General features: G+C 37.5%; 3 protein-coding genes across 4 annotated transcripts in view; all 3 read left to right on the top strand.

Annotated features, from left to right (window-relative positions):
• Window positions 1-8,715, top strand: part of LOC117287884 (ras-related protein Rab-27A-like) — a 36,723-nt gene extending 28,008 nt beyond the window's left edge. For both annotated transcript variants that reach the window (XM_033768479.1, XM_033768481.1), the window contains exons 4-5: window positions 6,482-6,709; window positions 8,221-8,715. In XM_033768479.1, coding sequence (XP_033624370.1) covers window positions 6,482-6,709; window positions 8,221-8,425 — 433 coding nt within the window. In that variant the 3' untranslated portion in view covers window positions 8,426-8,715. The remainder of the gene's footprint in view (window positions 1-6,481; window positions 6,710-8,220) is intronic.
• Window positions 8,716-15,426: 6,711 nt separating this feature from the next.
• On the top strand, window positions 15,427-19,265 carry LOC117288084. Its single transcript, XM_033768784.1, has 2 exons — window positions 15,427-15,496; window positions 17,191-19,265. Exons 1-2 carry the CDS (start codon window positions 15,427-15,429, stop codon window positions 19,263-19,265), a joined length of 2,145 nt encoding a protein of 714 aa, XP_033624675.1.
• A 4,119-nt stretch (window positions 19,266-23,384) lies between these two features.
• Window positions 23,385-26,089, top strand: LOC117288083. The gene is made up of 5 exons (XM_033768783.1): window positions 23,385-23,396; window positions 23,626-23,801; window positions 24,611-24,839; window positions 25,146-25,264; window positions 25,772-26,089. The coding sequence occupies exons 1-5, from the start codon at window positions 23,387-23,389 to the stop codon at window positions 26,087-26,089; spliced, it is 852 nt and encodes a 283-aa protein (XP_033624674.1). The 5' UTR covers window positions 23,385-23,386.
• Window positions 26,090-27,739: the final 1,650 nt, after the last annotated feature.

Below are 27,739 nucleotides of genomic sequence, written 5' to 3'. Positions count from 1 at the left end.
GTTTTTATGATAACAATGATTTTGAGTACATAATTACCAATAGTGTCTAGTGCCTTTAAACATTGAATTATTCCGAGCGTTAGTTAGTGTCCTTTACACTACTTCATTTCCCTGCCAGTTTGACATGTTTGATTGGTAACGGACGTTGATTAAGCTTGAGTCATCATACATGTAGCCTCGTCTCAAGGTGTCCTGTTGTGAATCTCTGAATAAGTCGCTGACTCACAAGGTTCTCAACTGTTGAATCTTGAGGACTGGCAGACTGATAGGAAGACTAGAGATGAGGACAATACTGATGGTCCTTTCTAAGCATACACGATCGATTCTGCAGACACATGGTGACCTTTTTTTTTTTTTTTGACTGGCCCCCTGTCGTTATCAGCAAGGATAAAGACAGGTGCTTACTTTTCAGAACCAGTGATTTCATTGGATACTACATACAATGATGTCATTGGACAGACTTGCAGTGACGTAAGCTTTACATCTGTGTTTTAATTTGTTCAAGGAGGTTTTAGCTGACCAATCAAAACACAGATATGGAAAGCTCACTTTGCGTCGTCTGCATGCAGTGGCCACATCTGTATTATACAGTATGTACGTAAACATATGCACTTGCATGTAATGTTGGTATGTAGGATTTGACTGCGTAGCTCCATGTAAAGTGAGTTTAGGGAAACGCTGATGTACGGGATTTGACCTGGCGTACATGTAGTTCACGAGCCTCAAAGTGTGACGTAAGATGTTCAGGCTAGTCTTACAAGCCCAATAATCAATTTAATTCGATGAACGTGCATTTGGCATATCACGCTTTCCATAACTACAATGTACATGTTTGTTATCATTGGTCCGAAGTGATGTAGTTTGATCAGCTTGCACTTTCTCTGGTCTACATGCAGTGTGTGCTTGTACATTAATGTATTATTTTATTCACTATGTACATGTACTATGTGTACATGAATGGTTGAATTAACTGTGAATCTCCATGTGACATGGATGCGAGGTCAAAGGTACATCTGGCAGGATCCGTCAGGCGCTCAAGGCAGGTATCTGGCGTTATTCACGAGCCTCAAAATGTGACATCAGAATTTCAGGCTAATCTTTTGATGGATTACATGTAGGAGGGTCACCAAGATCTACTTACATGTATAGTACTGAGTCACAAATCAGTGCTAAGTGCCGTACAGTTTAATTTTTAAACCAACAAACCTGAGATTTTGCTCTTTACATACCTTGGTTTTATTGACATGGAATCTCTTAAACAGTTGAGAATACGCTCACTCCCCCGCTCCTTACCAATTGCTATTGAAGGGTTTGGGTACTTTTTGTACGACACAAAACGCAATGTTTAAATTAAAGACTGTGGACACTATTGGTAAGTGTCAAAGACCAGTCTTCTCACTTGGTGTGTCTTAACATATACATATTACAACAAAACCTGTGAAAATTTGAGCTCAATCAGTCATCGAAGTTGTGAGATAAAAATGAAAGAAAAAAACACCCTTGTCACACAAAGTTGTGTGCGTTTACATGTAGATGGTTGATTTTGAGACCTCAATTTCTAAATCAAAGGTCTCGAAATCAAATTCGTGGAAAATCACCTCTTTCTTGAAAACTATGTCACTTCAGAGCCTGCATACCTGTACGTCTTCATTCAGAGTGAGAAGAGATTCATGTCATGGCCAAAAACTTGGATCTACAAAAGGTATCAAAATCCTTTAAGATGTTCACATAAGCTGAGTGAGAACTTTTGGCCAACTGGGAATTCTGCTGTTGAGGGTAGAATACAATTAAGATGCACTTACAATCATGTTTGCATGGACACCTGAGTTCACTAATCAATCGTTCGATCTTCATGCACTATATGTATATGATCTTTTCAATTAAATTTATCTGGGTTATAAACACTGCAGGTGTTTGCATTCACTGTGGGTGTTTTACGTGAACATGCACACTATAGGTTCCTTGCCATGCTGCCACCATATCATGTTCACTGTCTCCAATGATAGCCAGTGGCTAACTAATTCTAATTGTATCAAAAAGAGGCCAGGGGTCGATTTGGCAAAGATAGTCCTTACTTAGGACTAGTCCTATGACTCTTTTAGGAGTTATTGAAACTTTTAAAGGCTAGTCCTAAAGTAGGACGAGTAACTCGTTAGAACAAGTAACTCGTTCTTACTCGAGAAAAGACTGGTCCTAACTCTTTGTAAAATCCACCCCTGAACATCTTCGTCCTAAAACCATGGTGTGGTTTACATACATGGCTCTGGACCTGGTGTTAATGATCAGTAGAGTGGGTTCGAGTCCTGATCATGGCACTTCAGTGCTTGAGCATAATATTAACCATACTTGCTTTGTCCTTTGGATGGGACAATAGGCCGTTCATGTATAGGTCCCATGTACTGTTAGCATGGTTAAGTCTGAGTCACACTGCAGCGATAATGAAAAAATGATAACGATCACGGCACAAAGAGAACGCATTCTATTGGTTGAATTGCTCCACGCACAGTATGCAAAGGCTCCTTCAACCAATAGAATGTGTTCTCTTTGCGTCGTGATCGTTATCGATTTTGTTATCGCTACAGTGTGACTCAGCCTTTAGTGAACCTAAAAGAACCCAGAACACTTTATCATACCAAGATGGCGGGAACCTAAATTCCAGAGGGCCAAGCGAAAACACTGTACAGCGATTCGAACAGCCTTGTTTGATGGCTACGAGTGTAAATGCCCTGTACACATGGTACACTTGAGGCTAAAGCTAATCGAATGCAACCTTTAATGGTAACTCTGTATGACAGTATGAGTTGCAGCGAGCCACTTCAAGTGGAAATACAATATTATTTTCTAATGAGATTCACCTTGTGTGTTCATGCGTGCATTCATTGACCCACAAGCAGTGTCAAAATAAAGTATTGTAAAGTCATCATTATCAATCAGTTGATTGTGCCATGCCTAATCCACAACCACACATAATGTACATGTAATGAACATTGTGTAATAATCTACAGGGTTTATTTATGTATGACATTACCAAAGAGCGAAATAATATGTCTATGCATGATTGAAGAATAATCCCTAATCTGCGAAACGTTACAAACATTAACGCCTCTCAGATTCAAATTTTAAGGCATAAAAACTTAAATTTGGTTGTAGCAACCGCAAACAGCTTTTGCGTTTGTAAGGTTGCGTTTTTAAGGTTGCGTTTTTAAGTTTTTGCAAATATGACTTCATTTCAGAGATTTCATACAAACAGATCTAGTAAGAACTCCATAATCAGTAAGCTTTTAGACTAAAAATTAACAATTCTGTTTTATAATAGGCCCCTACAACTTTAAAAGAACATAATCTACCTGGCAAGTGGATACACAGTTACACACATGGTGTAACCGCAATCCAACCTCGCCATGCAATGCCTCAAATCGCATAAACACGTACCTTTAATTACGACTTTTGTTGAAAGTTTGTTTGTATAATTCAATACTTTTTGGCTTCCCAATGAGAAAAGGTACCTTACATGTAGAGAATAAGATTGAGAGTACCTGTCAATAACAGTTAATTAATTGGATTAATGTGTTAGTTAGCAATCACCACTGATTGTCTGTCCCTTTAATTGGCATCCAGACTCATTAAAAACAAAAGCAAAACCTTTAAAATGATGAGCAAGCAAAGAATTATGCGCAGCAGCTGTGCATTACACGTACCAGCGTTTATCGACAAATGGTATAGGTATAGTGGAGGTATAAAATCCAGCACGGTGACCACACGGTCCCATCTGGTGTTAGGAGTAGGTTAATTGTATACTATTGAGGAAGACTTGAGATGGATACAGAGTTATCTGGCAAGAAGGATAGTGTCTTGAAAGGAGACAATGTTGTTGCGGCCTGATCGTCGTCGATTGCGATCTTGCTTGGCAGGAGTCTGCCGTCCTGACCGCTAATGACCCAAATTAAATTCCACGTTTCCTGGGGGCTAACCAAACCTCTACGGAATTACCATACAGAATGATATCATATGGAGACTTCAATCTATATGCCCACGTACTGCATAATTAGAGACAATTATATGTAAGCAATCCACCTGTGTTGTACAACATTTGTTTTATTAGACTACTGGCCTCATCAGAATAGAGTGTAGACTATGTGCAAGTCTTGCGAGTATTTAAACTTCTGAGATGTAGTTAAACGTAGTTTGGGGGCTAAATAAATTATGTTAAGATAAAGTTTAAAGAGTTTTCTTGTTTATTTTGCAAGCAATCCACCCATGTTGTACAACTTTTTGTAATAGACCACATACTGTGGGCCTTCAGATTAAAGTATAGACGGCAAATCTCGTGAGTATTTTAACTTTCGAGACAATTTGGTTCAAACCTTATTGAGTTTCACTTGTGCGCAATTCCGTTTCTTCAAATATTTTAATTTTAAAACATAGTTCATGGTACAAATTACAGAACACTGATAAAGATACAGTCTTTGAGTTTCTTTGTTTTTGATTTGCAAGACTGACTTATACTGTAGTCTAGTGCTTTTGTTTTTAGACCATTTGCTTCTTTGATGATTTTGGGAATGTACAATGTGGATGTAGATCATGATTTAGATTTAGATGATTTTGGTGTGGTGGGGTTGGCGTAGTGGTAAATGTGTCTTTCTATATGGATTGAGTTTTCAGCCCCTACTTCTTACCTGACTTTATGGGTTTTCCTTGGAACACTGAATCTTTCAAAGTCCAGTGTACAAGGATTGTTGTGCAAGAACCCAAAACACTTATCATGGTGATTTTCACTGATTTTCTCAAAAACTTGATGACTAGTGAGGCTGAAATAGAAACGTCTAGTAGGTAAAATATATTACAGCTTTTAACAGTGAGCAGGGATTTATGTCATGGCCAAAAACTTGATTGACTAAAGGTATCAAAAACCCTTTAAAGACACTGAACACTATTGGTAATTGTCAAAGACCAGTCTTCTCACTTGCTGTACCTGAAAATAGGGATAAAATAATAAAACTGTGAAAATTTGAGCTCAATCGGTCGTCGAAGTTGCGAGATAATAATGTAAGAAAAAACACCCATGTCACACGAAGTTGTGTGCTGTCAGATGCTTGATTTCGAGACCTCAAATTCTAAATTTGACGTCTCGAAATCAAATTTGTGGAAAAATACTTCTTTCTCGGAAACAACTTTACTTCAGAGGGAGCCGTTTCTCACATAGTTTTGTACTATCAAAAGCTCCCCATTACTCGTTACCAAGTAAGGTTTTTTGCTAATAATTATTTTGAGTAATAACCAATAGTGTCCACTGCCTTTAAAACTTGCTATGGCATGTGTTGTAGAACAGCTTGATTGATCATGTATCCATTATACCATGCACATTAACAAGATCAATGTGTACACTGATGTGTTGTTGCATGACTACGTAGTCGCTCCGCACTTTGCTGAAGAGAGCTTCCAGGCACCAGAGACTGTCACACACACACTACCACCAAATTAATATTTCCTATCTAACATGTCTAACTGTCTAACTGACTAATGTGACATTTCACACTGTCATTTTTGGCATGAGTGCTGCTTGGGATAGTATGTGTTACACGTAAAGCCCTGGGAAAAATCAAATCTACTACATGTACATTGAAGGGCTAGCCATCTATTTTTGTGCAAAAAACCTTTGCAGAAAGGAACATTCAATAGACCCTTCCCACGTATACCATGTGTACTAATTACATTTACGCATGCGTACAGACCCTATTGGTTGGCAAACACAGTAGAGATGTGCACTCAGCAGACGCAGCAGAATCACGTCTGTGTGTGTCTGTGTCATGCTGCCATTAGCCGCACACAAAACAGGCCTCTAAACTCGTGACTGGACAAGTCTTGACTTGTGTTGTTGTTGTTCAACTGTTGACAAACAATCTGATTAATCTCTTTTAGTTCTGTCTTTTAGTGCTTAAACAGTTCTCAGCCAAAAGACAAATGAGATAAATCTTTTCAAGTGTTTTTTCATTCCATTATGTATAGATAGGCCTGTACATATCACCCCGTAACATCTATTAATTTAAAGCATTTGTGTAAAACGTTGTTTTTTCCCTTCTAAATGTAGGGTATAAAGTAGATAATGTACATATCTCCTTATTTTTGTTCAATAACTATCATTGTCATTCTTAGAAATAAATAAATGATTCACATATTTACAATGAAAGGAACCAGGGGCTCATATTTTGTAAGCCTTAACTTTTTCATGTTGCCATCCATTTGTCACCACTTGTGATAAGAGATAGAAATAAATAAACAAACAATAAACAAACAAACAAATACCCCAACAAACAAACAGAAACCCCAACAAGCAAGCAAACAAGTAAACAAAACAGTTCATATGTTGAACTACAACCTTTAATTTGTTATGGTATTTCGAGTGAATATGTGACTTGCCCATCTCAATTAAGATTCCCTTTTGAAGTCCTCTGAACACTTGTGTTTCCTCTCTGTCTCTAAGGTTTCGTAGCCTAACGACAGCGTTTTTTCGTGACGCCATGGGGTTCCTCCTCCTCTTCGATCTAACCAACGAGCAATCCTTCATCAACATCCGCAACTGGATGACACAGCTCCAGATGCACGCATACTGCGAGAACCCTGACATCGTCCTGTGCGGCAACAAGTCTGACTTGGAGGAGCACCGGGCAATCTCAGATGAGAGGGCCAAGGAAATGGCTGAGAAGTATGGGTAAGTAGGAATTTTAAAGCTCAAATATTAATTGTGAGCTTGCCATACACCGATGTGCTCTGTACAAACCAAAATCACAGGCATATTGCTTTAGCTAGAGGCAGGTTCAAATCCTATATTTTTAATTAAGCAGCGGGTACCGCAACGATGGATGGAAATTTGCATTCAGGGATATGTTTTACGGATCTTGGGCGAGAGCCAGACTAATTTGTGCATACCATGCTGTACCCTAACGTGAATAGTAAAGAAACGGATTTGACTTTCAACCACTGTTTTCACTCGTTGAATAATTTGAACTCTAATTTGAACTCTGCATTTACAAAGAATCAATCAATCAATCAATCATCAGGCATTTGTAGAGCACCATTATATAGGTACATGTAGCTATTCAGAGGCGCTATACTGAATTGAAGGACAAATGTAAGACAAAAAGAGTTGACAGAATTTCAGGTCAAAATGACAAGTGCAATGGACTAAATGTAAGCAGGTTTGAAGAGATGAGTCTTAAGCTGGCTTTTGAAGATCGGTAAGGAGTCAAGTGTACAAAGTTAATAGGCATGGGGTGTAAGATTGTTTCGGTTCTCTCCCTTTTGATCTTTGATAAAATGACAAGTTTGATTTGAAGCATGCAGACAGAGATTTGAAATGTAAGCTAGCCGAAGTTCAGGTGACTTAATTGTTTAGAAAAAGTTGCGGTGTAGGTTCAACACCCTTTTCTGTACTATTTGTTGGTCCTATTATTATTAACTTAGGACTAGTCGCCTATAGGAGTTATTATACACTTAAGGGCTAGTCCTACATTCCCATGTAAGTTATAGGTCGAGCAATTCATCATCCTATCTGTACATTGTCCTGTGTCTCGATGAAGTGCCCATTTATTTTAGTAACATAAGTAATAGCAGCAGCAAAATGTCTCCAGGCAGAAGAAATAATATGGCATTACTGTAACATTTTTCTGGCTAGAATTACACCGAGAGACGTGTTTGCCCATTCCCGTGTAGAATTAGATGACTTATGAATGGCAGAGGACTGATTCAATTTTGCATGTTCAGTTTTCTTGAAACATAATTAATTTCTTGTGCCCTTTCTCAGGTTACATGTACTTTCATTATGTCTTTCTTCCAGGCACACAACAGCACGTAGATTTTCAGAAATTTCCAAATTGTTCATTGTTCAGGGCTTCATCACCTGGATTAAGAAAGACTCTTCTAGCTCCAATTCTCGATTTGTTAAATATTATATTAAATTCATTTAGTTTCCCCATTAAATTTTTGGTGTCAACCCAAAGCACCTAGGCCCAATTTCATAGAGTTGCACTCCGCTCTTGAAGGGGAACAGCAATCTCCTTCTGGTAAGAGGCACCTTTATGAAACCTTGCAAAGGGGACCACAACAAAAGCACAGGGCACTACGGCCATTGCTGTGGGTGCCGTGGTATATTTTGAGGCCTGGGTCAATATATTACCTTGCTTCCATAGTTAACCATTTTTGTCTTGAAACTTTCTTGCCCAGGCTTCCTTACTTTGAGACGAGCGCCAAGACCGGAGCCAACATCAGTAAAGCCATCGAGTGCCTCCTAGACAACGTCATGCTGAGGATGGAACGCAGCGTGGACAAGAGCCAGTTCCCGGGGGCCGTCATCGCGCACGGTAACGGCCGCGGTCTTCCCATGGAGGTGGACGAAGCCGGTGAGAGTAAAAGTGGCTGTGCTTGTTAGTAGTATCAGCACCACTTAATCAGGCCTGTATGCTTCGTTTTTGAAAGGGCAAGGGCACCTAGACATTTTCAAGGGCAGCAAGGCAATGACCAGGAGGCATGGAGGCATTCGCCTTCGTTGGCTCTGTGAAGTATCAGGCCTGCTCAATTTTTTGGTGGGTAACACTAACAGACATAGTTTGGAACTTCTCCGTGAGAACGGCAACAGGCTTTTCGATAAAGACCCTTTTCAGGTGTGAGACTGACCACAGCCTGTCACAAAAAAGTAAGTTGTCAGAAAGGTTTTTTTTTAAGAAGAAGAAAAACATCAACACAAGAAGAAAAACATCAACACAAGAAGAAAAACATCAACACAAACAAAACTAAGTGGGACTATCTGACTGTACGCAGGAGCGATTTTTAGCACTGTTGTGGACGTTTATAAAAACAGCATGCATGGATTGGTTTTGGGAATTGTGTGCTTAGTAAAAATTGTACAGAGGTCACCACAACACTGTGCTTGGTTGGCTGATGCCAGACTTTCAGCACAAATTGTGTGGAAGCCTTGATTTGGTACCTGTAGGCGAAATTTTCCCCGTGGAACCGAGATGCTAATCTTTGCATCTTTGAATGGGCAGATAGTACATTAATTGCTCTGGGTATAAAGTCCCAGTTTGGGGGATTTGCTGTTACAGGAACATCACGGTCTGTTACTGGAATTCGTTTGTTGTATGTAACATTTGTAGATATCCATATTGTACATTTCATGAAAACTTCTTGGGGGACATTTATAATTATAATCTTCCATCGAATCAGAAACAAGTCATACGTGCAAGTTTTGTGCGAAATTTCATTGAGCAGAAGAAAACAACAAAAATGCTTAACAAACACTTTGGGTTGTATTGTTTCTATACTTTGGAGTTATTTGAAAATGGCGGGCAAATGGCTGCATTATTTGTGCAAGCTTTTTAATTTGTTTTAACTAGCCAGCATTTTAGGTAACCTAAAGCCTAAGCATGGACATAACATCCATGCTTTTGTTTGAATGTCCAACCATGTAACCACGCCCAGCCTGATGACATTGTTTTTTTTCCTGCACGGTGTGGTTAAAGAAAACTTTAACCTTTTTTTTTAACCAGTCAATTGTTTTGATCCTTTATAAATGTAGAAACAATAAAACTAACCTGTGAAAATTTCAACTCAAAAAGTGGTAGCAGTTATATTACACGTCAACGCAGGATGACAAATCCGTATTTGGAAATACACAATCTGACTAGATTCAAATTGAGGGGGTGAAAAACCTTATATCTTTTTCCATAGCCACCTTACTTTGAAGTAAAATAATTCCAAATGATTACACTGTATAATCGAAAATGTAACCAAGCAAATTCTTAATGCTATTTATTTTAAGAGTGATTACCAAACGTATATCTTCCCTTTAAAAACACTATAAACTGATAAGAACTGTCTACAATCCCGGCCATATCTCGTTGGGCCCCCCTGCCCCCTTTCAATGTTGGTTCCAATTGCCAACTGTGTTCTGAGTTACAGTCATCATTGAGCGGGGGGTGGGGGACAAATGTTTTGAATGTGAATGGGAAGTGCACAGGGAATTGTTGTATATAACGTCAGGAAAGGGTGGCCCAAGCATTTTGGCCGGGATTGTAGTTGTCATATCAATGCCGGATCACACACAACGTGTACAAAATACCACCCAACTCGTCCTAGAGACCAACTCATCTGGAGTTAAAATGCCTTGAACTCTCTGACGTATTTGCAACTCGGGTTTGAGATCTGTATTACATGTGGGTTGAGACCAAACTCAAGTTATAGGTTTCCAACTGTCACAGCTCGGATTTACTATTGTACAGGAATAATGTGAACAATTCAGATGAACACAGTTTAGTAAATATTGCTTTTGAATAAGTTACATGCAGTATGCACAAGATAGTTTGTTTCTCCATGCAGTATTCGGTGACTGTTTATGCTTCACCATAGAGATGGATTCACATCTAGGCATACATTTGTGTATGTATGGCCCCAGTTGCATATAAAGCTGTGAAGCAGAAATTAGTGGGGGCACCAGTCACAATGATGCCAACTTTACGGTATTTCGGCTGGTAATCTGTTTCTATATGCAGATTTTTGTTTGTGCTTAGAAGGTTTTTGTGCTTAAAAGCTTTATGCCATTGGGCCAGTCGCACATGTAAGGTGCATTGTGAAATGTTTTTGTTACATTATAGGGCCATCCAAGGTTTTCAACATTTTCAAGATTTTGTTTTCACATTTTATGGACAATTATATCAAAAAATTCCCTCATAACATAATTTCACTGATTAATGGTTATGCTAACAAATATGTTCACAAATGACATAATCAACATTGATTATACTTTGTTTTCACATATTACGTTAATTGGTTATATATACACATATTATTTGTGTTCTCGAACGATTGGAAACTAACCAAAAAGTAGTCAATTTTTTGGCCCAGTTGGCCAGTCATAGTTTTGCATAATGGTGTTTGTGCTTAAATTGCACCTACACCGACTTCCACAGAATAGTAGTTAGACTTTATCTGTGCAGCTTACTATACAAGTAGACTGGCCACAGTCCACTGTTGTATTGGTTGCCTGATAGTTGAGGGCGCTATTGCAGTTATCCATAGGGTAGACTTGATGTGATGTAAATGCTGCCTTTAATAATGCCACTGCTTAAGCAACTTTGCCATGCAGCGCATTCCATAGCCTTGCATAATGCATGCAGAAAAATTGTTTAAAAATGTTGTACAACTCTAGATATTATTGTTTTTGCTCAATTACAGCATTTTCGTTTGAATAATTAAAATTATTTTCCCCCAAACTTTCAATAGATTGGACAATTAATTTTTAAATTTCCATTCAATATTTACAGGTCAGCCACTCATTTTTTTTGCTAATTGCCCCAGAAAAAGAAAAAACTAACACAAAAATGTTTTGTCCAAACTGACTTGCTGCCAGTTCTCATGGTGCATTCCTTCAATTCCCAAGCCTAATATGACCAGTTTTTAAACCTCAAATTTATCAAATCTCCTCAAAAGTTTAAGCACAGACCACCAAGATTGTGGTAAATTGATTAATTGCATGACCCCTAAAACGTTCTTATTCAGGAGAATTTGAGGGCATACAAATTGCAATAATCAGTTTAGTGCACTGTTTGGTTTCAGTGTGGTGCACTTAGCGCTGAAAGTGGGACCCCTGCAGTCATCTCAGAGTCTCTGACGATGTGTTTACCTATTCTTTTCTCTCAATATACAAATTAGCACATTCCTTAGTTCCTGCATATGACTAGAGCAAAATATATTTATCAACTTTATTTTTTCCAAAATGCTTTGTGTCGCATTTAGATGAATTGTGTTTCATCAGAATTATGTATAGTATAATTTACTTATCAAGTCTTTCAAAGCTTTGACTGTTAATGGATAACTGCCTAAATCGTTGCATGGGTGCACATGTACATGTATGTACATGTACATTGTGTAAGAAATTGTTAGCAACTCCTGTTTATTAATGTTTCATGAATTGAATTTACTCATAGTCTTTATTAAGAATTTTTACTGGATACATTCCTATCAAACATTTGTTTGCTTCATTTGCTCGTGAACCAGTGACCAAAAACTATTCCTTTCCACAAAAAGAGCTACATTATTTATGAATTTGGAAAAAATGTACACTGATTCCAATACTGTCAGTTTCTTTTTGAAGTATTATATTTTTTATTGCTGTTCATTTTAAGTAGTTTCCTTTTTCATTGCTTTCAATCGAAACAACAAATTAGTTTAGAGATTTGATTAATAGTATAAAAAAAAAAATTGTCAGTTTCACCCATTCCATTCCAGGGATGAAATAATGGCAAATTGTTGGTGATTCTCTACATTCCTTATTAGGTTCTAACTTGGAAGTGTCCCAAGCGTCCTATAATTGTCAATAAAGGACTCCTATATTGAATCATGCAATGTCGGAACAGTACACATGGACAAATGAAGTATGGCACATGACACATGTTCAACTAATCAAAAAAGATCTATATAATAAAAACTACGCAAGTTTATCATAGAAGCACACAACTATCAGAAGCGCCAGACCTGAATATATTTACCAATTCAATAAATGTTTATTGAATTGATTTAAAATTGATTTTAATTTAGTTGAATTGAAATATTTCCACAGCTTGGTATTCTAATGAACATCTCTCATCAACCCATCCATAACTCACTCCTATAATTTTGTTATAGCTAACTCATGAATATTAGCATTCTGTTTCTGCGCAAAGATGTTTGCATATGTATTCACCAGCCAAAATAAATACAACTACCCCATTTCTGGGTAAATTCTCATCTCATATTCCCATTGTATAAAACAAAACCTTCAATTTCACGTTGATATTTTTCAGTATTCAGACTTTTCGAAATGTAAATAAAAAGTTTAAATACGTACTGACATGTGCTATGTTTTGTACATACTATGGTTGCTACAACAATGTTTGTTCCCCCAACTCAATTAACGTAATGAGGTTCTTGAAATACCTCCCTTTAAAAATTGTTTGAATTCTTTTACCTTGAAACAGCAGGGTTTGTGTTTTTGGATTCATCTAATTGGTTTAAATAGACTGCTTGGGAAAGTTTCTTTCAAATGAAATAGTGATTTTGGATTAGACCTTCTGTGTATTTATATGAATTGAATGAAAACAAAAAGAAGAAGAATTACACTTTTGTAAGAGTTTAAGAAAGTGTTCACGCATGTCATGTAGAATAATTATTTATATGTTCCCAACTTGAGCACAACTTTGAGTACAGTTTGAGTACAAGTTGGATTTGTACCAAATTAAGTACAAGGTAGGCCTATCCCAACTGGTGTATCAGTTGGGCCTGTCCCAACTTGATTACAAGTTAAGCCTGTTCCAACTTCAGAACAAGTAAGGCCTGTCCCAATTTGGGTACAAGTTGGGCCTGTCCCAACTTGAGTACAAGTTTGGCCTGTCCCAACTTGCCCAACTTTGGTACAAGTTAGACCTGTCCCAACTTGGGTGCAAGTTGGGCTTGTCCCAACTTGAGTACAAGTTTGGCCTGTCCCAACTTGCCCAACTTGAGTACAAGTTGGGCCCGTCCCAACTTGCCCAACTTTGGTACAAGTTAGACCTGTCCCAACTTGGGTACAAGTTGGGCCTGTCCCAACTTGAGTGCAAGTTTGGCCTGTCCCAACTTGCCCAACCTGAGTACAAGGTGGGCCTGTCCCAACTTGCGCAAGTTGAGTACAAGTTGGGCTTGATACAAGTTGGGCATATTGAGCCTGACCAAACTTAATTACAACTTGGGCCTGTCCCAACTTGAGTTCCAGCTTGGCCTGTCCCAACTCAAGTACAAGTTGGGCCTGTGCCATCAACTGCTGCTTGGTTAGTGAAGCGGGATGTAACAGCACTTAGTTTAGCCGTAAAGTTAAGATCACATCACGGGAACATAAGCAGTACTAATGATTTGTAAATATATTAAATTGATGTTTATTTTTTTTGTCTCGTTGAGTAGTACTACGCCTTTGACTAAAAGGAGAAGAATTATTGTTTATAAATTATGTGCTTTGAAGCTGAAATGCCTTGCTTATAATAAAATACGTAAAGTGACTGCAATATATAATTTAAGAAGTTGATTTAAAAAAATCAACTAAAGTTGTGGTATGTATTGTCTTGATTTTTTTTTTGAGAAAGCTTGATTTTGTTAAATGCTCAGTTTATTATGTCACGCACATGTAGATCACTGTTTATCTGACCTATCTCGTCTTAGTTGAGTTGTATCACAACAAATTAGTTAATCTAGAACTTTATTAAGATTTTGCGATAGAAAATCTGTGGGTTTTTTTGCAAACAAATATAAATCTTGGTTTTAAATTAAAAATAATTCTGTATGAAATGACGTAGTAACACAAACTAATTTATTCAAAGGGTTAATTGTATGTATATTTATTATCTATTGAAAATTGTAATAACTAATTCACTTCAGAAAAGTACTAACATTTGTAGTATAATATTTTATAGATTTAATTAAATTGGACTTAAAGGCAGTGGACACTACTGGTAATTACTCAAAATAATTATTAGCATAAAACCTTACTTGGTAACGAGTAATGGGGAGAGGTTGATAGTATAAAACATTGTGAGAAACAGCTCCCTCTGAAGTGAGGTAGTTTTCGAGAAAGAAGTAATTTTCCACAAGTTTGATTTCGAGACCTCAAGTTTAGAATGTGAGGTCTCAAAATCAAGCATATAAAAGCACACAACTTCGTGTGACAAGGGCGTTTTTTCTTTCATTATTGGCTCGCAACCTCGACGACCGATTGAGCTCAAATTTTCACAGGTTGGTTAGTTTATGCATATGTTGACATACACCAAGTGAGAAGACTGGTCTTTGACAATTACCAATAGTGTCCACTGTCTTTAAAATAATTATAACCAGCCATACAAGGATTCCTTTTTGATTGGAGAAGGAAGACAATAAATGGTAAAGTATGTTGAGAGTGTTTAATTGGTGGTAAATTGTCTCTATTTTTATTTGTTGATTATCCTATTGCATTCAGATAAACCAAACCTCCGATATATGCTGTTATGTAACAAGGGATTGGGTATTTATCTGTCTTTGTTTTATTGTTAAATATTGTTGAAATATTACCGTTGTTTTTTCCCCAGGGTATTTGTTGTGTGTACTACACAGTTAAAACGCTGTTTAAAATATGGTTGTTTAGAATAACATTGTTTAAACCATTAAACAACGTTGTTCAACTGCACGCCATTATGGTTAAACAACCGCTGTTTAAAACGCAACTGAATCCAATAGAAAATAAGTTAAACAACTTTGTTTAATCTGACGTCATAGGGCACGTGCCTGTCGTTGTTTAAACAACGTTGTTTAAATTGACGTAATATATAAGGCGGCAAGCGCGTCCTGACGTCACGCGATTTTCCCGCCGACGCTACAACTTTTAATACTCTTGATAGAATGGCGGACGACGTGGTGCGGGGTGTCTTACAGTCCTGGGGATTTCCAGGTTTAATTGACACATTTAGAGGTAAGTTTTTAAAGTTTGGATGTGATAAAGTTACAGCGATAATTAAAAAGAAGTTGTTGAAAATAGACCGGCAGAAATAGTTAGGCCTACGTAGGCTAACAACACGTATAGGCCCTGTTGTGAACTTAATCGTTAACGTTTTAGTCATCAGGCTTTTTTTTTTGCCAGACGGAAACCTCCCGGCCTCGGGCGAAACTGTCATAATCATTCTCGCCTACAAAATTACTGCATCTCAGGCACTAACTTATATAAAGTAGGCTACGTGTAGGTACCTCCGTGGTTGTAATTTTTTGGCATATTTTAATAATTAAAATTATTATAGGGCCTAACTAAAAATAAAATAACTTTGCGCGGTCACTAACTTAATGTTCAAAGGTCATGAAGTTATTCCCCGGGGCCGGCTATAGGCCTACAGCTACATCACCCGCGTCGCGTGCGGCCGTACATTGACTATGCTTCAAGACCAGGGAACAGATTTCTTTCGCAAATTTCCCGTGCATGTTTCGCATGATTTTAGTGATACTTCTCACCCAACACCAAGTTAACTGAAAGATTATTCCTTTAGCATTCAGAGTTATTTGGGTATGGAGTAATTCAACCTAGAAAAACCCCGAAATATTGATGAAAATCAGACACTGTTTTCTCGAACTTCGATAAACATTCCACTGGATAAAACATGGCCGAGTGGCAACGATCGTCGTAGCTTGGCTCCGATCCAATGCAGTCATCTAACGTACGTGTATACGTCACGATGTATATTTAGATAGATGAGGTCACTGGCTTAAAAAAAGTCTCTCTTGGTGGCGCTTTTGCGATGTGCTTGGGGCGACCATCGCGGATTCAAAAGGGGCGACTTTTATCTTAGGAATTTATTTCCAAACATTTTTTGATAATTATGACAAAAACATGGCTCAGAAATCGTCTGTTTTTACACCTTTGTTAATCTTTTGACGAAAAGGTAAGACCATAGCAAGTTTAATCAAGATTTAGGCAACCTAAAACTACAGAAAAAAAAAAAAAAAAAAATAATAATGTTAAATGTTAAATATTTTTGGGGGTTATGATTATGTTGGGTGTCAATTTACACAAAATGAGACTTTACTCAATATTCCTCATTTCGTCGGAGCGGGTTGCAAACAGTGAGTCACATCACATACGCGTATATTCAAAGCACTTTTTGAGAACCCATGCATGTATTACCGGCAAGCTACGGTACATGAAGCTGGTGTAGGTTATACATGGTTTTGATTTTTCATGCCATATTTCACAACCGATATTACTGAAAGATTTGAACAAGCTGTTTTAGAACCTGTGTATTTACTTACAACTTACAGTATATGAAACTGGTGTAGACTACATGTACACGTACACGTACACGTATTTGAATTTTCATGCCATTTTTCAGCTGATAACTTTGAAAAAAAATAGAAAAAACTTTTTGAGAACCCTTGTTTTAATCTACGGTACATGAAGAAGCTAGGGTATGGTACATGTTTTGATTTTTCATGCTATTTTTCAAAGTTAATTTGGTAGATTAGAACAACCTCTTTGTAGAACCCTTTACATGTAATAATAATAATGATAATAATACTGGGTTCTTACATAGCGCATTACGCTTATTGCTTTTTTTTTTACAGCATGTTATACTTTGTGCAGCTAGTTTATTTATTCAGAGCTTTTGATATTCTTTTCAGATAATTATATTGGTGGAGACAGTTTTGGACTACTGGATGCAGAAACAATTAAGGAGCTTATCCCCCAAATTGGGATTAGGCTTCGGTTTACTGAGTCTTACAAGACGTACCAGAAGAGAAACAAAGACAACACCAGTGGTAATGACAAGTCCACTAATGACGATCACACTGATGGTAAAGACCAAGCAGCTGCAGATTCTGATTCAGTGAGTTTGACATGCTTCAAGTGTTACAAGTCAGTCAATGGATTACAAGCCCTATTTCAACATCACAGATATATTCACAACATTCACTCAAATTCCTCAACAAATATAATATGCCCTGTCTGCCATTTGTCATATGGGTTGTATAAAACATATAAGAGACATGTACTGCTTCATCATCAAAGAGCTCAGGTTGAGAATGGTGAAGCTGCTGATGCTTTCGTTTATGAGCCCGACTTTGATGCTGCTGATTATGATGTGCAGGAGGGAGTTAATTCAGAAGGCAACATATCTGATAACGACTCTGACGAGGGCGATAATGGTGAAAAATTTGATGATGTTAAGTACTGTTTGGTAGCCTTCATATCAAGTATGAAGAAAAAAGGTGTTCCTACATCCAGCATTGAATTTATGACCAGAAACATGGAAGACCTAATGACCAAGGGTGTTTGTCATGCACAGAAGACGATATGTACCCTTCATGAAAAATACAATAATGGTAGCCTTGATGATTATTCATTTGAGGAGGCATTTCAAGGGTGTACAGTGATCAGCAAGCCATTTGATGAATTGAATTCAGAGTACAAACAAATTCAGTATCTTATGAGAAACGGATATCTCGTATTACCAGTAGAACAAATTTTGGGGTATATCTACAAACCACAGCTGACTAAAACTGGACGAATGCAGCAGGTTAGACAACAAGAATCATTCCAGTGTGTTCCTTTCAAAAAATTGTGTCAGACTTATCTCCAACAGCCAGGAATGATGAAAGCGATTTTGTCTCATGAAAAAGAGGGAAGTGAAAGTGTTCTTGAGTCCTACAGAGATGGAGAATTTTTCAAGAAGGAATTTGCTGAGGAAAACGAGAACATTTTCCCAGTTGTTTTGTATTGTGATGATTTCGAACCAGCAAACCCCCTAGGTTCAAGAAGAGGACAGCATAAATTGTGTGCATTTTATATTCAGTTCCTCAATATTCCAAGGAAGCTTCAGAGTAGTCTTGACAATATCTTGCTTGCTGCCCTGGCAAAATCTAAACTAGTCAGCAAATATGGCATTGACTCCATTCTTAAGGTTTTGGTCAATGACTTGCAAGAAATGTATACTGATGGTATTCATGTTAACAGTCCTGGTGAATATCAAGGTCTTGTAAAGCCAAAGCTGTTTCAGATTTGTGGAGACAATCTTGGTCTCCATCTTGTCATGGGCTTCTCTTGTGGGTTCACTGCAAACTATCCTTGCAGGAGGTGTAAAGCCCCCAGAGGAACATGCCAGGAGCAAGAGGAAGAACAACGGAATCTTCTGAGAAATCGGGAAAACTTTGAAGAAGACATTGAGACAAATAACCTTGCAGAGACAGGCGTTTCAAGAAATGGAATCCTGAATGAACTTCCCTACTACCATGTGACTGATAACTATGTCCTTGATATCATGCATGACTTCCTAGAGGGAATGGTACCACTCGAAGTTAAGCTAGTTATCCAGTACCTAATCGACGATGGAAAATTCACATTGGAGGAACTCAATAGCAGAATTACAGCATTTAGCTATGGTTTTGTTGACAAGCAGAATCGGCCATGTCAGATAACAGCAGCAACATTAGCCAAACCTAAATCCAGTAGCAGACAAACTGCTTCACAGATGCAGTGTCTGTTTTTGTATCTACCTCTGTTAATTGGAGATAAGGTGGATAGAGATGAGGAGTCAGATGTCTGGGAATTGTTATTAATCCTTCTCGACATTTATAAATTAGTAGTAGCACCTAGCATCAGTATAGAAGCAACCTTCATGCTCAAGGCCAAAATTGGAGACCATCACAGTTTAGCTTCAACTCACTCCAAAGCAGCACCATTTACTGCACTATCCTAGAGCAATTAGAATGTTGGGCCCACTCTCACCCTTTTCCGCAATGAGATTTGAGGGAAAGCACAAGCCTCTCAAAACATTCGCAAAAATCTCAGGCAACTACATCAACATTGAAAAAACAGTGGCTAAAAAGCATCAGATCGGCCAAAGTCACAATTTTCTACTGAAGGAAGACATAACAATCAGGGGCACAGAAGTATACAGCCAAGAGTTAGTTCCAGTGTCTAGTCTTCAACATGCGGAAGATGTATGTACTGCACTTGGTTGTCCTCTGGACACAGAAATTGTAGTTGCTGCTGCTGTAGTAGTGAATGGTTACAGGTTCAGATCAAGCTCTATTGTCGTTACCGACTGGTCTGAAGAGCATCCTGAATTTGGGGAAGTGCAGCATGTAGTTCTTAAAGATTCTGCCATCATATTGGTAATAAAACCTTGGACAGTGCAGCACTTTGATCGTCATTTCCATGCTTATGCAGTGAGTGAGACTTCTTATCATCCGATAGTGAAATCAGTAGGACAGTTGGGGGATGTTAGACCAGTACATGCAGTAAGAAGCTACGACGTGACGGATCCTCATGTTTACATTGCTGTTCGTTTCCAGCTTGCATAGGGTGATATGCAAGGAAGAGTGGATTCTAGTTGCAGAAGATGGATGTACTGGACTTGTTGTAGCTGCTGCTGTAGAAGTGTTCATGAATGGCTACAGGTTCAGATCAAGTTCGTTTTATGTTACCACCTGGAAGCATCCTGAATTTGGGGGCAGTAACCGATACTTCCAATCATCTTGTTACATAGCCCTACCAAACCATGTGTAAGTTGGAAGAATTTTACAGAACTTTCAATGAGCAAATACAGCATTTGGTAAATTCAAGTACATTTTTACGTGTATACATGTAGTATTTACAGATTGTAACATTCCAACATGCAGACATGTAGCTGTATCAACCCCATCAGTGTAATTCACTCGTTAAAAAATTAAGACAGTTTATCCATTTATTCAAATTTTGAGGCGGTGTTGCCAAAATTTCAAACAAAAATTTCAAATATAGACATGTTGCTTCGTAGTGCTTGAACTTGAAAGTACGTGTATTCTTCAGGGACATGCACTGGAATGACATTCTTACTAGTCTGCACTCAAGTTTTTATTTCATGTAATCATGAACATGTATACCTTTCGTTCATACAATTGACACCGTGACCCTAACCACCATTTTATAACCACAACCATCAGCACCATGATTATCGCACACACACAGCCATCTACAAAGCCATCAAGGTGTCATCATTAACATACCTTGTAAATTGTGAAAATCATGGCATGTTAGAAACAATGCACAGTACATGTACAGCATGATTATAACAAACACCATGGGGTCCATAAAAAATGTTTGTTCATAATAGTGGTCGCCTGTTACAGAGATTGTGCGTTATAAAGAATTTACTATTTGGGAGTGAAAGGGGATGTTCTTTATAGCCAATTATCCCAGTGGTGTTTTTTATAGCGATGTTTCACCAAAATCTGCATTGAAGGTAACCATCTTCTTTCCCTTCTTTAGTCACAAAACATTCAAGATGTTGAAATGCTGGATATGACTGCAAGCAGTAGTGATGAGGAAACAGTGGATGGAAACGGCAAAGCAAAGCATGAAAAACAGACAGAAGTGAAACGGAATCGTCGTATGTTTGTGAGTATTGGAGCCATTGTTGCAGATTTTTCACTGATACAAGTGCACATAGTGGTTCCTAAAATTGTTATCAAATATCCACGCTTGAGGACAGTTTTAAGACAATGGAAAGCGATTTTTTGCTATAAAATTAAGATTCAATGTACTAATCAAATTTCCAAAAATCACTTGTCTTCAAATGGGCACATGAGGGTGCTGTTGTGTGATGTCATAAAATGCACACCACAGAGTCTCACAGCTGCATTAAAATTGCACAAAATCAAGATCACAAATTTTGCCAAAAAACAGTGGTCACCTCAGAATAAGGTACTGACAAGTCTAAACACTCAATAATAAGACATCACCCAAATATTAGTGGAGTTGCCATTTGAAGAAAACAAGAAAAATCTGTAATTTTTGTGTGCGTGTGCACAAATCAACCATTTGCAGCTCTCTCTTGAATGACATCACAAATTTGCTCATGGATGCAAAATTAAATTTGCATAAAAACACAAAATTCTGAAAAAAGTGTCAAAACACCCAAAATTTGGCAATGAAAATTTCAAAATCTTTCGTTAGAATAAATACTTGTGTCAAGTGTTAAAACAGGCTTCAAATCTTATTTCATGGACCTTTTAATGAATGTAGGAGGGTTAATGGTGTGATACATCATTGGTAGAGCTGATGGTATCCATAGTTTGTGTGATTCAACAGATACAGGAAATAACAAACCTGTGAAAGTTGAACTCAATCTATCATCCGAGTCATGAGAGAATAGTGAACATAACCTTTCTGTTTTTAACAGTGATTTTGTGCAGGTTTATATGGTGCTTTTTAATTATTTCAATAGTGTACAATCAAAATCAAGATCTTCAGAAAAGATTTTCTAGAAGGTGACAGCAATTCAGATGTAAATATTTCACAAGAGGATTATATTGGTAGTTATATCATCTTCATAACTAATCAACTGTCACTGTCAGATCACAGTGAAAACTGAATATTTTTGTTGGGTCATTACCACTGATGTATCATACCTTTAATAGTAAACATTTATTTTACACCCCTACAGGATATCAGGGATTCTATCTGCAAAACTCCAAAGGGACGAGCAACTATTCTTCGAATGGAAGAAAACAGGATGGCTTCTAAAGAAGATAGGAAAGTCATTGTTCCAGTCCTCGTCAGTTCTTTGATGAAACACTTTGGTCCAAAGTGAGTACATAATATTGTTTTGGGCCAAAAACAAAATTTGTTGTCCTCATATGAAAAATATCGCAAAGGTCAATCATTCAGTTGGTCAATATTTTTGTCTTTTAATGGCAAATAAACAAATGAAAGAAATCAGTGGTCAAAAGATATTCATTTGAACAAACCTTGATAATTAATTGACAGACCATTGACCTTTACCATTTCCTTGTCTAATAAAGCTTCACAAATCTATCTTGAAAATATTTTCACCATATTTTGAAATATTCTCACCATATTTTGTATAATATTTACCATGGATAGCGCTAACATGTTTCTTCTGGTTTTCAGTCCATCTGCTCACATCAAAATGAAATGGCTCACCTATTTGTGGAGGAATTCCCTTTCTTAAAAGATCCAAGTGGAGTTACTGGTCATGTGAGTTTGTCTTTCTTCTTCTTCATTTATTGCTTTTGTCTCATATAACATATTTGATTTCAGTTAAACTACAGGCAAGGGCTTGTGATAAAACAATCTGACTTTTTAACCTGCATGATTTGTATGATTATTATCTTCAAGCAAACTTGAATCCTCGATCCTGGTTGGTCTATCCATAGCAACAACAGTGTGATATCCCATATCGCATGGCTGTATTGCACCCGTGCATCGAATGTTGTGCACTTTACTCAGTTGCGTGCATTTTCCTGCTGCACGTACACTATCATACATTCAATGCGGATCTTGAGTGTATGTCAAGTTTACTAGTTTGCTTGAAGATGGGATAACACTTGTTATCCGCTCGTGGAACACGGAACAATAAAGTGCGTCATGCATCCCATATGCCGCAAGGCCAAAGATGGTCACAGACACACTACGTCATTCCGTTTTCCACTTGTACTCGTGGTATAACTAATAATGTTCATGAGCAGTTGCAGTAATTTGTTACGTTATTTCTGAGAAGCAGCAAATGCACACTACTGTAAAAAATGTTTCCTTGCTGTTTCCTTGATTTAATCCTGCACCCTGAGATCTCTGGGGAAAAAATTGGTTGTGTATAACAATGTAAATTTTTAGTTTTATTTCATTTAAACAGGAGGCCTGGTACATCAAAGGAGAGAAACACAGACCTGCCAGTGGGTACTTTGAACTCCCGTTTGCGATATGTCCGTGGCAAATGAATAAGAGTGCATCACCACAAAACAATTGCAAGAAAAGGATTGAACCAGCTCCAGTGAAGAAGCAGCATCGGACTAGTGAGCAACACCACCTGTCAAAATGATTTTAGGTAATTAAGTTCAAACTTTGAAGCTAAGACTCAGCATCGCAATGGTCATAAGCAAAGATTACACAGCACCGTGCACAGTGGGTAGTAGGCAAACCTTCAAAGCTGCTGTGGATAACAAAATCTGTGAGAAAGATGGGAAGCCACCAGTGCTGGGTCAGCAAAATTACTACATATTTTTATAATCAAACCTTATCAGTTACACTGTGTTTATTTGAAATGGTTCTTTTAGAGGAAGATGAGCAAGAGGCTATAAATTGGCTTCATCATAATGATGCACCACAATCCATGGTCTTGGAGAAGATGAAGAAGACAGCACACGCAAGGTATAAGTGGTTAAGACAGCTGCCTAGACCAAGCACAGCTGAAATCTTTGAGAAATATCCCAGACTGCTGGACTCTGGTGTGGTAAGTTGAAATTGTTCAAGTTTCTTTAAAAAAAAACATCACTGAAGCCACAAACTAACACTCAGTTGCATGTGAGTGCCAAGCATGTGCACGTATTTTGCAGAACCGCGTTTTTTTTTTTTTTTTTTCATAAACTAACACCGGCCACTGCTTGCGCGCAGTCTGTACATTTTTATTGTTGCAAAATAGGTTTGTAACACTGATCTTAAATTCACAAATACAAAGGTTTCTATTTAATTATTTGTGTAAGCCAAAGTAAGCTGGCTTTCCATAAATGCGTTTTGGGTTCGTTTTGTGTCCGTTGCATTTAGGCCTGTGGTATAACTAAGGAAAAACATCCAAGTCTGACATCCACACAAACGACCCTGAATCCATGATTACTTATAGTATGTTCCAACCATATCTTGCTCAAAAGTAATGGCTATCATGTTTTCAACACTTATTATTCTGTTTTCGTTTTACAAAAAACTCTGGCCTACTCAGTTTATAGTCCCCAACATAGTGTGGGCCGTCTGACAAATGGTATATTGATTACCCCCACACTAAAGTACCACAGGTGCAGTAATGTGGGCGTGCGGAGGATTAGCACTCCTCCTGAGTGCCTCTAGTTTCTTTCTGACTGGCTGTTGGTGTGTACTTTATACAAATCATTGGGGTCAATCATATGCTTGTCAAGATAACCTCATTTATTTTAAGCCATTGACTTTATTTGAACTTTAATAACTAATGTTATACATGTAACTTATACATGTAACTTAATATCTATTTAAAATAAATTCAATAATGTTGCTTATACATAACTTTTTTAGGTAGAACAAGATTTCAGCGAAACAGTAAACAAATCAGCCGATAGTCTTTTCTGCAAGTGGCCTGGATTAGCACCACAGCTTGTCATGTATGTGAAGAATGTCCATCCTCAGTACAAAACCAGCTTAGACATCATAGACATGGGTGGAAGTGGAGGGGGTGCAAGAGAGCAGCAGGATCAAGATGATGCAGAAGCAACAGAAGAGCATGGAGATGTAAAGCTTTCGCAAAGTAAATATCGATACTGTAATTTCATTATTAGATGCAGGTGGCCAGCTTTTAGGAAAGAAGTGAAGGAAAGTGAAACAAAAAGTAGTAACAACATCTGTCTGAATTATGTTTGAGACAAGCTCACTTTTGACCTTTAAAGTCGTCTTCTTTTGTGACTTGCACCCTGAAACAGCAAAATTCCTAATACCATCAAATGGTATTCTGCAAATAGAAAAATAATTGCATCTGATCTACATAAGGCTCACGTCTTCCTCCTCTTTTTAAAATTTCCTTTGCAAATAATTCTAATGTGGAATTTGTTTTCAGTGGAAACTGAAGCACTTGCTTTCGCTGTTTTACCATTGGTACTCTGTGGACGGGCCAGGGGTAAGAAAGGGAAATGTTCTGTCTTCGAGAGTGTCAAATCATTCATTGATGTCAAGCCTGTAAGTATGTTTCATTATATCTGAAAATTCCAAAATAGACCTTTTTCTGATACCTCATCTTGAAAATCAAATACATCATACACCTGTAGATCCACACTTTCGTCATAAACATCTTCAGTATGAACATGTCATGTGAAGACTTAAGGCCGTTTTCACACGAGAGCTCTAAACGATGGTTGTTTGGTATGAAGTCGCAACGATTATGGCATGCCAAATGCCCCCAAATTTGATAAACAGTGTTTAGAGAGGTTGAAGCAATGAATTGACGTTTCGTATTTGATAGAAAACTGAATATGAACATACATTGCACCTCAATGTACATGCATGTATTTTAAAAAAAAAATCATTGAAGGTAAATTATGCTGTACAATCTATGTAAATGTGGCTCATGTGCTGTGTACAGCATTCAATGTTATTCACTCACTGTAAATATTGTAAATAATGACTTAGAACGGCCAGAATATAATTAAACTAAATGGTTCAATATGTTTTTCACATATTTTACAGGAAGGGACTGACATGGCATTTTACCTTAAGTCAGTTGATAGAGAGACACATCCCCAACCCTTCCTGCTAGTTATTGGATCGCGCATAAATCCACTGCAAATCTTCGTCATCGTTGAAAGACAAGCTCTCCAGTTCAACACCATGACTAAAGCAGTTGACTATTGTTTTAAGCTCATTTATGTGTTGGACATAGAGTACCAGCCTGCTTGTGGTACAACTTGGGAGTTCCTCCAGACAAACGTCTATGGCATTGCAGGGAAATGTGGAGTTTCAACATCAGTAGGAGTTAAGGACATTCTTGTCGTGTCAGACAGGTAATTAATAAGGGAAGAAAAGTGTGCTGAAGAAATTTTAAACTGAGTTGTTTAAACACAGTCAGGTCTTGTTCGTGTTAATTGTTTGATTGTTTAATACTAATAACAATAATGGTAAACCCTTATAATGCCCCGTATCCGCCATGACAGTCGCTCTCGGAGCAGTTTACAATAATTATCCCCTGCTCACTGGGTCATCATATCTTAAACCTTCTCAGCTCCCTGTGGAGTATACAGCCCCGGCCACAGGAATTGTAGTAATGTAAGAAAATTACATTGCTTAATTGACATGGTGGATAAGGTGGCAGAGGTTGCAATAATGTAACAAAACAAACCTGGATTTATTGAAATGAAGATTCGATTGATTCCATGTCTTGATGAATTTGTGCATTAAAACCACAGACCTCTCTCTGATGAACTCTAAAAATTACCAATTCCTATGATGTGAAAATACATATGTGTTTATTGTTGTCTAGCAAAAAACTGTTATTTTAACTAGATTTTTTAATGGACCTGAAGGTTTAATGTTCATGGGGGATAAACATCTAATTATTATCCTTAATGATCAAGGGGGTTTCTATCGAGATAAACACTTTGCGGCTGGAATAATAAACAACACTGGCGTTTTCGACTTCAAATCTATTTCAGGATAAGATATGTACTTTGAATGCTAGATAATGTTGATGTAAATATTTCCATGAATTTGAGTGTTATTGGTTTTATAAAGCTTGCATAGATCTTGTGGAATCACCATTTTACCTTATGCAGTGTGTTAATTATAGTGCAGGTGTTTGATGACTTGAAGACAAACATTTTGTGATAAATTTCAATCTTGAAAGTTTGATTATACAGTTCAATGAATTTCATTGTCTTTGTTTGTTTAGCATTTCCATCAATTTCAATATGAAAGAATGCCTGTTTATACACCATTATACATGCAGTGTGATAAGAATGCTGTCTGACGCCTTGAGTACAAAGTGGTGATGAATTTCAGTGGTTCTGATTTTGTGAAATGTGTTGAAGAAAATTACACTCTCACACATGTGAAGTGACGTACATGAAAACTGTGCTTTAATTCGTGGCGAAGAAAAGGCTTCTATATTTGGGAATAAAAAATATTTCAATGATGATTCAGTTTAAATTTCTGTGTCACTGACTTCTGTGTTACATATTTGAGACTTTTCCCTTTTAGATAACGTTTTGTACCACGTTTTTGTGCTTTTTAAAGCACAAAAACTTTGAACCCAGGTTATTTGAACAACCCCAGTTAATTAAACAACCATCTTGAACAACCCCAGTTAATAAACAACCCCAGTTAATTAAACAACCATCTTGAACAACCCCAGTTATTTTAAACAACCATCTTGAACAACCCCAGTTATTTTAAACAACCATCTTGAACAACCCAGTTATTTTAAACAACCATCTTGAACAACCCCAGTTATTTTAAACAACCATCTGAACAACCCCAGTTATTTTAAACAACCATCTGAACAACCCCAGTTATTTTAAACAACCATACTGAACACCCCAGTTATTTTAAACAACCATACTGAACAACCCCAGTTTTTAAACAACCATACTGAACAACCCCAGTTTTTTAAACAACCATACTGAACAACCCCAGTTATTTTAAACAACCCATCTGAACAAA

Source organism: Asterias rubens, chromosome 3 (assembly GCF_902459465.1).
Source record: "Asterias rubens chromosome 3, eAstRub1.3, whole genome shotgun sequence".
Lineage (NCBI taxonomy): Eukaryota > Metazoa > Echinodermata > Asteroidea > Forcipulatida > Asteriidae > Asterias > Asterias rubens.
Note: the sequence above shows the minus strand (reverse complement) of the source record. Positions and strands in the feature narration are given on the sequence as shown.

Excerpts from the sequence above, each read along its gene's own strand:
- LOC117288084 (XM_033768784.1), top strand. The coding sequence starts at position 15,427 with ATGGCGGACGACGTGGTGCGGGGTGTCTTACAGTCCTGGGGATTTCCA. Across the intron at positions 15,497-17,190 it reads TTTAATTGACACATTTAGAG|ATAATTATATTGGTGGAGAC; the intron begins GTAAGTTTTTAA and ends TATTCTTTTCAG.
- LOC117288083 (XM_033768783.1), top strand. Across the intron at positions 24,840-25,145 it reads AGATGTAAAGCTTTCGCAAA|TGGAAACTGAAGCACTTGCT; the intron begins GTAAATATCGAT and ends ATTTGTTTTCAG. Across the intron at positions 25,265-25,771 it reads CATTCATTGATGTCAAGCCT|GAAGGGACTGACATGGCATT; the intron begins GTAAGTATGTTT and ends CATATTTTACAG.